General features: G+C 36.1%; 2 protein-coding genes across 2 annotated transcripts; both read left to right on the top strand.

Annotated features, from left to right (window-relative positions):
- Positions 1 to 1626: 1626 nt before the first annotated feature.
- On the top strand, positions 1627 to 15976 carry RB195_020679 (uncharacterized protein; the record flags this gene model as incomplete). Its single annotated transcript, XM_064189079.1, has 9 exons — positions 1627 to 1681; positions 3274 to 3365; positions 6269 to 6346; positions 6853 to 6944; positions 8799 to 8979; positions 9238 to 9456; positions 15402 to 15523; positions 15615 to 15699; positions 15884 to 15976. 9 exons carry the CDS (start codon positions 1627 to 1629, stop codon positions 15974 to 15976), a joined length of 1017 nt encoding a protein of 338 aa, XP_064044960.1.
- On the top strand, positions 8884 to 9449 carry RB195_020680 (uncharacterized protein; the record flags this gene model as incomplete). The annotated part of the gene is made up of 2 exons (XM_064189080.1): positions 8884 to 8983; positions 9238 to 9449. The coding sequence occupies 2 exons, from the start codon at positions 8884 to 8886 to the stop codon at positions 9447 to 9449; spliced, it is 312 nt and encodes a 103-aa protein (XP_064044961.1).
- Positions 15977 to 16620: the final 644 nt, after the last annotated feature.

Here is a 16620-nt window from a genome sequence, read left to right as displayed (position 1 = left end):
GAGCACTTTGGCTGTGAAAAAAAATATTCTCCTTTCTAAAGTTAGACTATCGAAGCGTAAAATCAAAAATGTCCATATAAGTGATTTGCAGCTGAGGTATGGATGACGGAGGCGGAGCGACGGACGGAAACGCTCGTTTATAATGCACATTTCTGGTCGTACACGCTCACTGTTCCTAATTCTGGATCTGTTCCTTCAATACATTTGTTTAGGAATTATCATTGCCATTTCATGGTTTTGGATGAAAGAAGATAAAATAATTTTAATTTAAGAAAAATGTCCACAACCTCTACACTCATCAAAATAATTTTCATTTGAAAAAGGTCACGACCTCTACACTCATCATCTCTTCTCAGTCATATATTTAATTCGAATTAATTCACAGTCATATATTCCATTAAAAATTTCAATAGAAATACCAAAATTTTTTCAAAATAAGGATCTTAAGGATTCATAAGGATTCTCAAATCGCTATTGATTTCAAGGTCTCTGTTGATTCAATATTTTGTAATAAATTTATTTACAACGATTAGAAAAATTCCTAAGGCCAGAAATTGATCGGAACTGAAAGCTTTACCATGACTAAAAAAACATTTGAAATTTCCTAATTTATTATAAAAACTTTGAGAATCGATAGGGGGTTAGGAGGAAGTGTATCTCGAATTCTATTACACTCATACGTCATTTCCTTGTAACTTAGAAAATTTCCATTAATTTCTGCTGAGAATCCTCGTGTTCGTTTACCGTCGTTAGAAAAAAATCTTTATTGCCTTATAGGAGATGTCGCTTGAGACATACATTAGTAAATTCCATGCCCCAACAACTAAGTAAATCGACTTTCATCTTTCATTTCTTTGAATTTTCACCGAATATAAAATGTAAACTGAGATTATGATTCAGGGTTGGCTAGCATTTTTCTATTTTTTTCTAAAAATAGCCCTCTAAAATTTGCAAAATTCAATATTTCATTCAGTTTTTATAGTCACATATTTTTATCTCAAACTTTCTACAGATTCCTTGTCCTGCTCTTTTTTTTCTAATTTTCTGTTATTCCTCCTCTACTCTTCAAAATGATCGAGGTTCTATGTCCCATTCGTTGAGATTTTGGTGCAAAGATGAGCTCTGTCGATGTCCAGAAGGAAACTCTGAGACCGTGGAAGTTTGATTCAATACATAAGGATCGTTCTGTTTATTTTCTCGCTTTTTTTTGCGCTGGTGCTGTTTTCGTGTTCATTTATTATAAATACCTTAGATTTTAGAATATTTAGAACTTTCAACTAAAGGAAAATATCTAAATAAAATAATAATCTAAGCAAAGCTAAATTTTATCCCATGGACTCCTATCTACTGTCTACTTCTTATCTTTCATTTTCCTTTTCCTCATTCATCCACTCATTTTCCTCATTTTTCCATTTATTTTCATTCGTCATATCTTCTTCTCAAATCAGCCTGTTACCATGTCGAAAAACTCGTTTTGCAATGTTTACCCTTATAAAAACCATAAATATTGCGCTGATCCTGAATCTAAGCCCTACGTTTCAGAAAGAACTTCTCCACCATCCATTTCCATTCAGGCTCCGCCCACTGCTCTTTCTTCGACGCAAGTGGGCGTGGCCTCGCATCGCAATGTGTCCTCCGATCGCAGAACGAACCGTCGGCTCAGTTTTAGCCGTTATCCTAGGTTTGTTTATGGCCGATTTAGGTGTTTAGGTTACGGTTACGGCGTTAGGGTGCCTAAGGGCCTTCGTTAACTTTCCTCTCGGATTTTTCCTGATTCAACACCTTTTATATAAAAGTTTAGAACTCGAGAGAGAAAAAAAAGTATTGACGGATTTTTGAGAATTTGGAGATTTTAAACAATAGAACTCCACAAAAACACCTTTGACTAAGTTTGGCGTTCCCTGATAAGAAAACTATTTTTTATTTCTGTAAAACGTATGTGCTTAGACGAATATCCGAACCTTCTATGTGCAGTTCTAATGAAGTAGAGGAATTTCCGGATAGTTTTCCCTTTAAGAATTTATCAGTTTTTTTTTGTTCAAAAAAATTATCTCTTATAGTATGTAGCCCAAAAAAAAAGCCAAATACCTCTGGTTTTAAAACATAGCAAAAAAAACCCACAGAGAAATTCGACGCAATGCATTTCTTATTGTCATGTCCCGTTCCGTATTAACGTGTGGCGCAAATATTTAGATTTTTTCCCCTCTAACACTACGTCACTGCTCTCGTGGATATAGCAAATGTAATTAATCACCCATAACTCCTTAAATTTCCTTCCAGAAATTCATAAAACTTCTCGTCACATCACTTTCTGCAAAGTTTTGTAAGTACACAACTGCATCAAAATCAATTTTTCTTGACATCACTGGTTTGAGTGCTGACAAAAATTTGAGGGAAAAACTCTAAATCTATCCCTCATTGTGTCGTCGTAAACGAATTTGTACTCATTTCAATTACCTTACTTTCACTGTTAAATGTAGCATTTTATGCGGGACCCTGTAGCCATGAACTGGTAAAAATTCTGGAAAAAAGTTACTTTTTTTAGTGTTATAGTAAATTATAGGAGGTCTAACTAGGAGTCCTACACCTCCTTCTCCCGTTCCCTTCTCATCAACTTTTTCTTTTTTTTTGAAAGTGATAGAAAACAAATAACAAATAAGAATCCTCACCATGTTCCGTAACGTTCTTCCTCTCATTGTTTTCCCAAGTTATGATCCTTCCTGGACATATTTTTGGAGCAAAATTTTGAAAAAAAAGTAATTGTTGAAGGCTTAGTGGCGTTTATCCAAAATCCAAATCTATTTTCAAAGAAAAAATAATTTTTTATGAGTCAGTTTTCTTTCGAAAAAAAAGCAGGAAATCAGAAAGCTCTCAAAGTTCGTAGGATTTAAGTTCCCATCTACCTGAAATCCAGAAATATGGCATGTTCGCGTCTTTCTATTGTTTTTTTGAGTTCCTCTTACCAAAGGCCAAAAAAGGCAAACAAGCAAACAAACAAATAAAAGCAATGAAAGAAGAAATAAGATTTGTGAAAATAAAGCAAAATTGTTGCAGCGCTTCCAAGAAAATTCCAAAAAAAAAGAGCTATGACGTGTAAAGTGTTCGATTGAAAGTTTCCGTTAGAGAAAAAAAAAACCGAACCTCGTTCTAGAACAATGGAATATTAAACGAAGAAAGTGACGCTTATTTTATGAAAAAAAAATCTTTAGAAAGTTCATTCTTATATTTCTTAAGTATTTGTCTGTGTTTGAAAACAATTCCAATAATTTTCAGGTTCCGGAATTTCTATTTCGTCCGTGATTAACAACTGTGTCTTATTCTATTGTCTGATAAGGAGCAAAAAATGTTTTCAATGTTATTTCCAGGTTAGTGCAAGGCTGAATAGAACCTTTTTTTTAACCCTTTTCCTATCTATCTGTCTGAAAAATTGAGAATTCTTTTTTCATCATGAGATTTTATTCGTTTTTTCTTATTATGCACTTTGTCGGTAAGGCACCTGACAGCCGTTGACATCATCTCATAAAATTTTGCATTTTGATGGCTTTGTGAAGGACATCGCCACTTCCGTATCGTTTTCGACGTTATATATTGGTTGCATGGCTGCATACATGCATATTTAAATATGGGACCTTTAAATAACAGCTTATAAAGGGAAGCGGGTGTAGCTCAGTCGGTAAGAGGTTCCGCTCTAACTCTCTCACTCCTCTGGCATGATAAAAACTATCCGACTATGACTTATCACATATCGGCCAGGGTCCCAGAAGCTATTGTATGCGTTTGTGGGACCTTAAAGGCAACGTATCACGAGAGTGACGAGGTAAAGAAATTGTAGGGGGAACGTAGAGTTAAGATTGTACATTAAAGGCATCACTCCACGAATCTGAGGCGGTACGGATTTCAGGTGGAGTATTCGCATACGGGATAGTATACGGATTATGGAGAGGGGAGTGATTCCGTCCATTTCTTCCTAATTACCGTAAAAAAAACAGCACGAAAGATGCGACGCGTGCACAAGGCTGGCGCGCTCCAATCGAACTCGTTGTAGAAAGTAGTGCGCCGGAACGCCAAAAACCGTATCTTCCGGGCCGTTTTTACGGCAATTAGTAAGAAATCAACGGAATTACCCACCTCTCTATAATCTACGATGCCGTATACGAATACTCCACCTGATGCCTTTAGGGAAACGAGCTACTGAATCTCCTCTCATCTTCCGCTGATCGTGGTAAAAACGGCGTTCTTTCTCACAAAATCAGTTGCAACACGGCACAATTACGTGTACACATCCAAGGAGTCGAAGATTAATGAGGTCTTCTCACCTCACTCTCAACAGCCTATTCAAGTAAACCCAATGAGAGTAGGCTGCTGAGGGGACCGGAGTATGATTTTCTTGGGACGACGACCAGGAGGAATTGAGCGAAGCCAGGTCTATAATCTTAACTCTACTTTTCCCTGGCGTTACCACGTTACCACGTTAATTTCGGATACGCTGCCTTTAAACAATTCTGAATTGACGTCTTCCGACGCGTAAGCACATCTTAGTAGAGATAGTTCAGTTTATCCTTTTCAATTTTATTTATTTATGGTCAACTACATACGTATTTCATGAAAATCTGTCTTAATCTTCTAGAACACCTGCTTATTGGGGAAAAATGTACTTAGATAATATATGATAATAGATATGATATCAGATGAGTTCAAACTATCCATGTATCACAACTGTTAAAGTAAAGGATGAAAGGATAAAGTGTCTGGCGTTGATCAATCCGCTTGGGACCTTCGTCACCACGTTCGCTTCAATTGAGAATCGTTTAAAGGAATCACCGCACGAATCTGAGGTGGTGCAGATTTCAGGCGGAGTATTCGTATACGGGATCGTGGATTATGGAGAGGGGGGTGATTCCGTCCATTTCTCCCTAATTGCCGTAAAAAACGGTCCGGAAGATACGGCGCCGCACAAGACTGGCGCGCTCCAATCGAACCTCTTGTACAAAATGGTGCGCCAAAACGAATGAAGTCGTATCTTCCGGGCCGTTTTTTACGGCAATTAGGGAGAAATGGACGGAATCACCCCCCTCTCCGTAGTCTTACATCCTGTATACGAATACTCCACCTGAAATCTGCACCACCTCAGATTCGTGGGGTGATGCCTTTAAGGTCCACCGAACGTGTAACTGGCCCACACAATGACTTGCAGGGGTTAGCCGACGGGTCAAGTCAGTGTTTTTATCCTTCCGAACAAGTCTGGCATCAATTTATCGACCCCGGAGAGATGAAAGGCTTGGTGAGCACTAGGGCGGATTCGAACCTCCGACCGATCATGCAGGAAGCGGAACCTCTTACCAAGAGGTTACTCACTAAGAACAGTCTGATAACCTTCGACTGTTTCCTAGTACAGTACAGTAGTAGTATATCTTCATCATTTACTAGTAATCAGTTGGCGGTGAAAAATCGGCCTTACTAAGGAGATCTCGGAAAGGAACGTTACGGGCTCGTCAGCCGGTCATTTGTTTGCTTTCATTTCGCTTACGGCAAAGTACAGGAGTTAATTACAATTGAAAATTGACTATTATTCATCCACAACGATAAATCTGAACCCATGTCTACGTACAATGAGATTTCCGGAAAACTATTTCCAGATATTCTCAGGAAAGTGATAACATAGAGATCTTGGAAGGGCGGGGTACTGTATCGTCGAAATGAAACTGATCGGATTTTTCTGCATTTTTTTAATTCCTTGAGTTTACGCAGCAGAACAAAAGGAAACTGATCACAGTTTTTCTTTGAAATCCTTAGGTTCCTATTTCAAAAAAAAATTACTAAATCATCGAGCCCCTCGAAAAAATTGCCAAGAAAAAAATCCTCCAAAGTCCATATTTTGTCGCTCAAAAAAAAAAAAACAAAAAGTCACGCCTTATGCTTTAACATTTCCGAATTTCTCAGAAGCTAAATATGTCGCAGAGGTAAATTACAGTCTTAAGGATGGAAAGACATGAAACGTGGAAAATTCCTCATTCCATGTAGCTAAAATGTGAAGAGTGTAAATATTTTCCCGGGGAAGGAATGAAAAATTGGTGCCACAAGAGTTTTTTTTTTTGAAATCTCTAATGGAAACAGAAAATTTACTACCAAAATCTCCACTTTGGTAACGTGAACATTCCCAATTTTTAAAGCTGAGTGCTGAAGCCATTTCTGGCGAATAAATCAATAAGAAAAATAATATAATAAATAAAAATAGCATAATAAATAATGAAAAAACTTCCTTTTTCAGTTTCTACTCGTGTTGAGTTTGTTCGATGGGATAATTTCTATGTGTTATGTGCCTGTGATCCTTGTCGATAGTTTAAAGGTAAGCGTTTTGAAGTCAGCACTCAATCTTAATTAATCTAATTTTTTTTTTTGTTGAAATTTACGGCTAATCCTTTCAGTGTACTAAGTGATAAAAAAGAAAATAGTAACTTCAAACTTTTTATCTACGATAATTACAAATATCTTATATTTTATTTATATTGAATTATATTCATATTTCGTTTCATTTTCTATACATTTTTATATATTTTATTTCATTTTTATTTTATTTAAAGTATTATAGTAGTGTTTTATTTATAGTATTATTTATAGTATTTATAGTATAGCATTATTACATTTACGTTTTTATTTTATTTTGTTTTGTTAATTTTTAGATAAGCCATCCCATGGAACGGAGTTTTTGTTCTTGAAAAAATAATCTTTCATCAGGCGCTTTTTTCTCGATTTGTAAAAAGTCTCAGAAATTTTATAATTTATCCCCTGATGGTCACGTGAAGATTTTACCGAAAAGAAACTGAAAATATCCTGTAATATCATAGTTTCTAGGATTGGTTGAATTCAATACTTCTCGCCAGACTATGGTGGAGCTATTTCGTCTACCTACTCGCGCTCACTCATGTCTCAATGACGGCGGCAAGGTGGGTGACGTCATCCTATACAGTACTTTACAGTAATAAGCGAGCAGGTGATTTCAATCCCATCGTTTTATAATTCATAATCCTTTCACTGATCGTTACGAGCTGTGTTATATCTACTACTTGTTCAAATTAGAAAATTTAATTATTAGAAAAAAAAAACTATAAAAAATCAAATTACTTTTTCTGAGTGAAATGATTATGAGTAAATCAAATCAGAGCACGCCTGACTGCGCCCAGACACAATTCTGGACCCCGGCAAAAATCCACTCAGATTTCACAAAGATTCTCGATCGGATGCCCAGTATGTTCAGGATGAGGGATATCGAACCAGAATCGCTCCTGGCCCAAAAAAACAAGGACCTCGTTAATGAGTAGCGGTTTATTGCTTTGTTTTCTGCACATTTTCGCTCGGTGATCATCGATACTTCCATTCAGGGAAACCGACTCACAAAATTCGTCTAAAGCAAAAGTAAAAAAGAAAACACTTACATAAAATTTGTTTTGAAAAACTATCACTAACAAACAGAGGAAATTACGTCACGTTGTTCCAGAAAATGGGGATCGGGAACCGGGAATTAAAGAACATCACGAAAGATCTTCAAAAAACTCTGTAGGATCGAATGTTAAAACTTTTTGTGTATGCTTCTCGAGATGTACGTTTCTCTCTGATTATAATAAATAAAAACGCTTTAAAAAATTAACAAATTAAAAAATAAGTAGGACACTCATGGCTTCTTCACTTTACTTTACAGCTTGGGAGGTGGAAGCCTCTTTACCAAACATATTATTCTATTCTGGCTCACTCTGCGACAAATCCGGACCATAAACGCTTTTTTCAGAAAATATTCCTAGGCAATTTTGCAACAAAAAAAAATTGGATATTTTACAATTTATTTTATTTCGGTTCAAAAATTTTCAGAAATTAAACCGGGGGATTAAAGAACATCGCTAAAAAGTTCAAAAAAACGTTGCGGCATTGAGTGTTGGAACTCTTATGCTTCTCGACCCATCTGTGTAGTCGCTCGTACCAGATGCTGAGGGACCAGTTCTCGCTGCTCATTGTTGTACAGATACATTCAGTGGAATCGCAGGATTGAAAAAAAAACATGCTCGTAACTTTAACAGCCAAAACGCTACCGTAATCAACCACATTACGGTAGCATTGCCTGTTAAATTTGGCGTAAGGAATGAGTCTCTTAGCATCGTTTTTTTTTATTCCCTGCTTATCTTACAGTCAAACTTTTCGCCCCATTGGTTTGAACGCAGTTCAAAGCGGACGTAATCCAATAAATAGTCCAATAAATTCAATAGATATTCGTACCGAGCTACCATAAATGTAATAGCCGATTTTCAACAATAAATGACTTTAAATGAGGGATGAAAGAAAACAAACGAGGCGCATAATTTCCGTTTGAAACTGTGCTACTGCGAGGCAATTATAAAATCTACCCAAATGGAAAAAACTACGACTCAAAATCAAAATATACCTGATCGGGGATTATTTTTATGGGTGTTCTCCTCTTCGAGAGTTCGATTTATTCCAAAAATCGATCGTGGAAGAAGGTGAAGTCCTAGTTAGGTCAAAAAAATCGGATTTTACAAAAAAAAAAAACCTTTTCACGTTCTCCTACATAAGATGTAATGAAAATAAAAAAAAATAAAATAAAAAGATATATATATATAACTAAAAATAAAATAAACTAAAACAGAACATATAACGTAAAAAAGAACTTCCATACGATAAGTGTCAGTGCTCAGCTTTCAACTTTTCTTTAAAGGCAAGAATGGTTCCGTTTATACTTTGTATCAGTTGTCCAAAGGTTGCCTTCCAACAGAGAAACTCGTCCGTTTCAGTTTCGTACTAATTTGCGCTCTACTCGAACGATATCTGATCACTATACGATCCGCCCGTCTGAAGGCTTTCCAACGACGACGTACCATGGCTTGTTTCCTCAGCCTCGCCATCGCGTTGATCACAAAAGGTGGAATCTTTTTCGAGCTGGATATTTTCCCCGAAGAGGACGAATCGTGTCGGGTTAGTGAGTTATGAGTTAACGTGATTAATTCATTTCAAAAAAGTGACTCAATAAAAAAAAGTCCGTCGAAGCTCGTCGTGGTGTTTTATTTATGTATCATTCATGTTTTCCTAGCGAAGTCCCAGCTATGCAGGACAACTGACATAAAAATTCTCATGAATTCTATTTCCTTGATTAATGACAAATTTTCCCAGGAATTAGCCGATTGATTGTTATTAGGCTTGCACTTATTAGGCGAATGAATAATTCATTTCCAGGATACTGTACACGAGTACTTCGTCGATATGACCGAGGTGAATTCGAATCCGATTTACGGGACCGTGTATCGGTTTTGGGTCCGGAATATCGTGACCGTATTTGTCCCGTTCTTCCTGTTGACGTTGATCAACTTCAAAACGCTCGTCGAATTGAAGGCACAACTCAGAGAAGCGAAAACTCAAGAGGAACGGAAATTTTCGGTTCGCGTTGAGAATAAGGTAAGTTTTCTGGCTTAGTCAGTACTTACAGTAGTTAGTACCTAAGCGATAGCGCTCCAGAACACCTCCAAAATAAACTAAATATCCAGTTACTGATCTAAAGAGAAGCAGAAGCGTCACAAGAGGAAATAGATTCTGGTTGAAAAATTTCGACGCCTTTTTTTTCTAAACTTATCTTGTGGAAAACAACAATATCAGAGCTGTAAAAAGGTTTAAAGCTTCAAAAAAGAAGGTATTTATTTCCGAGGTCTAAATCGCAAGGAAAAACTGCTTAAACTCCGAAAATAAACTATAAAAAATACTCAATCTGCAAACCAAGGCATTTTTTTTTTTGGAACCTCACCAAAGTTATTTTGCAAAATATATTATTTATTAGCAATTTGAAAAACCATAGCAATTAAATTGTGCATCGTATCACATATCTTTGAAAGAACTCAGAAGGTCTAGCCACTACTAACTCTAGGAGAACGGAAATTTTCGGTTCGCGTTGAGAATAAGGTAATTTTCCACATCTGTGAACACCTTTCTAACGGATAAAGCTCCAGAAGCAGAAGGACCTGACCTTCATTGCGAAGGTTTGAGCAGGTCTTCAAACATCGGCACACTTCTCGTCATACTTAATTTGTGATGTGGTAACCGAAAGACGATGAGCCGAAGCGTAGAACACCAACCCATTTAATAAAATAATATTAATTATAAAGTTAAATAGAATCAATTTATACACTCCTCCTCTACATTTCTCAAATCCTTCCCTGATATGCTCTTTCATAGGTGCGATAGGGAGGAGACAGACCCTCTTCAGGTGAAGGGGGTCTAGCTCATAGGGTGATACTCAAGTGATGAGGATCCCTTCGCCAATCGTTCAGAAGTGAAGGAGGTCCCTCCTCCAAGCGTCACAAAAGTGAAGGAGGTCGGAGCATCGGGTCCGACTATCGCATCTATGTGCCCTTTTTCAAATTCGTCCCTAAAATTGGTCCTTATTCTCTCCTAGTGATGGTTAGCCGTTAAAGGATAGCAAGAATTAAGGTACCAAAAATTTGATCTCTGCTGTTCCACTAAAAAAATAGGAATTAAACAGTTTCTTTACTAACTAGGGATACCGTAGACAATAAATCATCCCATTCAAACTCAACGTTCGTTTTGCAAAGCAAAGAGAGCGCGAAGCGCAGAGGGCAAAACAAATTGTTCTCAAATAAACAATTTACACCTGGATCGGATCAATACTTCTAAAATATTCGTTGGAAATTCCAACTGATCAGATAGCAAAAATCGGTTAATTGGATAAAAACAAAGTGAAAAATTTTGGGATTCCAGATTTTGTTCAGTTTTATCCAAACACTACATTTGATCTCAGTTTGGTCACCATTTCGTGAACATTTCCTTACTTTCAACGAGTCTGCATCTATCACTTTTTTTTTAGTAAACAGATTTAATCTGACCGGGTATGTGAAAATTCGTGAAGGGGTCAGCCTAGCCGCTCAAAAATTCTTTCAGGATAAAGCAGAATATTACTGCTTCAAAGAACATTCCATGCATTCACGGGAAAAAAATAGCAATAAAATAACAACAAAATATTACATAAAGAATAAAAAAATAATAATGAAATCTAGGACCCGTCACGTATGACCCGCAATAGCTATAACTGAATATTTAGGCTGTTTATGACTGTATGTACAAAATAAATAAAATAAATCCGATTTTTTTAAAATGATTTTCGAGTTCTATATGGCTATATTCAAAATATTTGTGCGCCAAAATGAATGTCGTTCGCGTTCGGCCGCACGCAATTTTTCTGATGACTCAGTTCAGTTACACATCTATTCTGGATGCTTTAATTAATTCATGATGTTATCGTGGATGAATGCGGGAGAGAGCAGCGAACAGGTGCGATGTGATGTGTTTGGGTTGAGTAATTAACACCGCGTTGAAAATTAACCTAAGCTGTCAAAATCTGGTGGTGGGGGGAGGGGAAGAGGGGAGAACGAGCTCCCAATTTTTTTTTGGAAATTATTTTTTCAGACTGTATTTGTCGTCCTAGGTGGAGGAAAACGCAGACTTTTTCCTAATCCTTCAATCCTGATAATCCTAATAATCCTATCCTTCAGTCCTAATAATTTTTCATTTTTCGCTAATGTTTCAGCGAATTCCACTTCTTCAACGCCTGAAGGAATGGAATCGAACATCCATTATCATTACATTATCCGATCAAATAAAAAAAAGTATTTATAAAAATATTCCAAACATTCAAGTCGTTTTCTCACTAAGTAAGAAATTTCTTTCAAATGAAAATCTAAAGAATCTAAATCATAGCTATCTGTAAATTCGCTTTCCTGCGCCAAAATTGAATCCAGCGTCTTTGAGTGAAGCTGGAAAATCTCTTCCACAACACTAATTTGGCAAAATTGCGTCTAAAACTTCTGTATCTCAAAGGAATGGAAGCGAATCATCCAGAAACCATCGCGAAATCCTCGAACTTCAAGTTCAGCGGACAAATCACACGAAATTCCATGCGTACGCGTGCGTTTGCAGTCGGCCGACTTTTGCTCTTTGACTCTTTTTGCGCTTGGTTATCCTTAGCCGGAAGACGTCGCCTGGCGCGGGTGTGATTGCACGCTTTCAATAGCAGTTCTCACGAAGCGTAGGGGGATCTTAATAGATCGGTGGCGGAGGAGGATTTTACGTCAAAAACCACGAAAAATTCATTTATCATAAGGTTTTAATTCAAACATATTCAAAAGAAAATATGATAAAGAAAAAAGAAAATATTATAGAAAAATATATAATTTAAATTAAATGTAATTTAAAATTACTAAATTTAAATGCACCATTTAGTTTTTTCCTCGTTGAGGGAATCACTGCTGTTATTGAAAACATTCAGAAGAAAAAAACTGCGAAGCGCACTCTCTCGGAAGCAAATACAATCACGAGAATACAAAATAAAATACAAATACACCAAATGTAGGTTATAAAGAACATTTAAAATCTCTACAAAGTTGTTGAAAAAATTGTTTTCTCTCATGAAGTAGGAATTTAGTGATTATCCTTTCACTTCTAAACTCCTACTGGTTCTAGTAGTGAAGTAATTTCGGACACACTTCGTCCCAAAAAAAAAATCCCCAATTGAACACAGACTCTAGGACTGCTCCCCGTCCACGAGAATAGGGCAGTAATCAAGGAGAAAAAAAGAAATTCCAGAAAAAAAAACATTCTTAATCGTTTAGTGACTGAGCAACGACAAACATTAAACTGGAAACGCTTGACCATATTAAAAGAACTTAAAATCGGAAAGGACTAAGTGAGCAGTGGATAGAGAGCCATAAACTAACTTTTCATCTAAGCATCACGAAAAAAAAAACCCCGGGAAAGACATAAATATTAAATAAACAAGGATTTTGTAAGAATTCACCTTCGTTAAAAATTCTTCACGTGTACAGATTTTATTTTTGAATTTTTGAAAGGAATTTGTTCAAGGAAATTAACGGATACATCTAAATCAATCGATTCCAAATCAAGTCTAAATCATCTAACAAAGGTTAAAAACTACCGAAGATCAGCTGCAAATGCACCTGTTCTTTTTTTCTTTTATTTTAGGGAACTGTTACTTTTCTAAGGGTGGAGAAAAACTGGAAGATCCTAGGATTTAAGCTTTAGGAGATTAAGGCTCAAGCATCCAGAAAAAACAAGTTCCCCGAAACGTTTTCGAGTTTCAGAACAAGTTGTCTCACTCTATGTATCATCCTGAGTTGTTCACAAGTAGTGATGACGCTAATTCTCTACATAACTGTTTTCTAACGTAAAAAATAATGAAATATGAAAAATGACTAGCAATAGAATGACAAAGACGTTTTTGTCAGCTCAGAGGATGATTTTTGCAGCAATACTGCATCACGTTTCCATCAAAAACGAATAGATCCCGGACTATTCTTGTAAATAGCATTCTAATGAAATTTTATAATGACGAACGAAAATTCTAATTGTTTATACTCCAAATTTGCAGCAAATTTCGCAGATTCGCTACAGAAATTCAGCATTATACGTGCTGTGTATAATTCACAAATCGTGCAAAAATCGTGCGCAACAAACAAGGATCAAAATAATCACCGTACTTCATCGCTTCTAATTCTAGGATGGAACGGAACTACAAAATTTCGTTCCACTCGTTTATATACCGCTACGATTCGAATCCATAGTACAAACGACATATTCGAGCATTATAAGAAAAGTGCGAATTATTGTAAGTTATCGATATCGATTGATTGTCGAAATCCGAGTCCGAATCTGGATCATCATCCAGATCACAGCGCACTACTCCTATGTGTATATGTATGTACACGTTTTTCTGGCACATCTTCTGGATGCACTCTTCTCGATATTTTTCGATATTTTCTGTCTTTGTTACAGTTCTCTACAGTTCTATCAAAACCTACTTCTCCGACTATTATCCCTATTTTCTATTTTCTACTGCTTTAAAATAAAAATTAAGGTAAGAAACTAATCTTAGAGTTGAACTACAAAAAAAAATAATGAAAAGCTTCGCGACCATCAATCATTAATTCTAGTCCATACTACAAATATAGCTTAGAAAACGAGAGAAATTGGTAGAAAACTGTTTTTCAGAACCAAATTTTCTTTTTTCCCTTAAACTCAGAAGAACATAATGAAATACTAAAATCGTTTGCCATTGCCTCTACGAAGGGAGAAGTGAAAAAAATCCCCTCCCGCCCCTCAAAAAAAAAGTCATAACTTAAACTTTTTGCACCGAATGGTTCAGTATGACTGCGATTTCCATTTCTTTGATTTACCTTAAAGGCAACATACCACGAATCTGACGTGGTGAGGGAATCCGCGGGAAAAGCTAGAGATGAGGTTGTTGACTGCGGGATCTGAGGTGGTTTAGCTCATCTCTTCTAATCGTCGTAAAAAAACGGAGTGGGAACTGCTTTAATTCCTACGAGATACGTCAGAACACTCACGTTTTCTCCGTACACCTCATTAATCTTCGACCGCTCGCACGTGGATGCGGCGCAAAGGTGGCGTAGCAACTGAAACCTTTTCTACTCCCGGAGAGATGAGCGGAATCATCCGAGATCCGACAATCTACAATCCAATCTCTAGCTTTTTCCGCGGATTCCCTCATCACGTCAGATTCGTGATATGCTGCCCTGGAAAATTTCTCTTGTACTGAATCGTACAAGGAATTTCTCGTACAATTCTGGAAATCTATGTCAGGTGGCATCAAAGCGTACAGGAATATCTTTTCTCAGGAAGTACTGGTCTTGTACAATAAAGAAAAAAGTGAAATTATAAGATTTTCTCCTGAATGAGAAACTATCCAGTTTTCTCATTATTTCCTAATAGATAAATGATTCTTTCCCTCACTTTTATAAATGAAAGTTAATTAATACACCTGAAAATTTCATTCAGAAGAATCCATACGGAACAGGTAAAATGTCAAGGAGAAAAATAATAAAAATAATAAATAACAAAAATAGAGTTCAGACTTGTAACTTGTAAGTTCAGAGTTTCATTCAAGTGAAAATTTCGTAGAAAATTAAAATAATGCAAATATGTAGGTGCGAATATTTAGCGGTCAAGTTTCAAGTCAAGTTTCCACCATTAATCGAAGATCCGTCTTCCACTGGTGTGAAATCCCTGTAGAAATCCATCAAATTCATCATCAAATACTTTTTAAGTGAAAAAAATGAGAAAAAAAAAACATAAAGAGACGCAGACAGTGAGGTAAACACGTGAAAAAAACGTGTTAGTTGTGTTCTATATGTAATTTCCCTACTGCTTTGCATGCTGAACCCTCTTCGGCTTCTATATCCACCCAATCTCCTTTTTCCAGTGGAAATAAAATAGAACGAACATTAGATTCAGTGTTTTTCATAGCACCTCCTTCATCGAGAAAAAAGAAATCCACAAAAATTTCCTCGTCTTTTCAGAGTAAAGTACGATCAGCTACATGGACATTGTTACTTGTATGCCTACTGTATCTCCTCTCAAATCTGCCCAATGTGATCGTTACAGCGTGGGAATTTATCGATATGCATTCGCTGCAGACAGAGTGAGTCCACTAAGAGATTTTATGTGCCATTTTATCTGCCCTACCGTACCATGACGGCCTAAAATATCCGAAATAACTATTCTGATTTCAGATTCTTCGGTTTTTATATGTTCTCTACGGATTTAGTATCTTTACTAGTTGTTACCGCCTGTGCCATGCGGCTACCAATTTACATGGTAATCCCTACTTTTAACTTTTTAGCTTTTTTTCCAAACATTTCTAACTTCTATATCATATGAAATTTATGAATTTTATGAATTTAATTTAATTCAATTGAATTTTTTGAATTATTTATGAATTTCAAATTAAACTGGCTAAAATAAATATGAAAGATTCTGCCTAAAAATTGGGATTTTTCAGCTTTGCAATCCTGAACTTCGACGGGTGATCACCAGCACAATGAGGGTCAACATTAAGCCAAAAATTCAACAATGTAAAGCGGATTATTTGTAGTATTGCTCAGTGTAAATATAGATTTGAATGATTTTTTTTTATTAATAAATTCATTGTATGCCCGGGCTGTACATTTTGAGGACAAACAAGCGAGGCACTGCAAGGCATACAATGCCATGTTTACAAATTCCTTGTTCCTTGATGACGGCACGTAAAAATTCCTTATTCCTTGATGACGGCACGTAAAAATATCAGCGATAAATATTGGTACGCTTTTTCCAATTACTATGTCGCATGGATTTAAAAAAGGTTGGAAAAAATCGTAAATAAAATAGGAATAGTACATCTATATATGATAATATGATCTAACATGAATAGTACTGTAATAAAATAAGAATAATACAATTTTAAAAGATGCAATAATATAATATGTATGGTAATATCAACAATAAAATAGTATAATTGATTAATAAAATAATAAAAAATGATAAAATAAAAAATCAATGAAATAATAACAAAATAAATATAAAAATCAAAAAAAAAATAAAACGAATTTCACGACATAGCGGCTTCCATCCATCCGTAAATACTTGCAATGCTTATGTCTGTTACGACAAAGCCTGAACGTTAGCTTAGCTAAAGACGTCATCCGTAACCATCCGAAGAAATCACCTAACCACCTCGTATCTCTGTTCCATTAAAGC

This window comes from Necator americanus, chromosome II (genome assembly GCF_031761385.1).
Source record: "Necator americanus strain Aroian chromosome II, whole genome shotgun sequence".
Lineage (NCBI taxonomy): Eukaryota > Metazoa > Nematoda > Chromadorea > Rhabditida > Ancylostomatidae > Necator > Necator americanus.
Note: the sequence above shows the minus strand (reverse complement) of the source record. Positions and strands in the feature narration are given on the sequence as shown.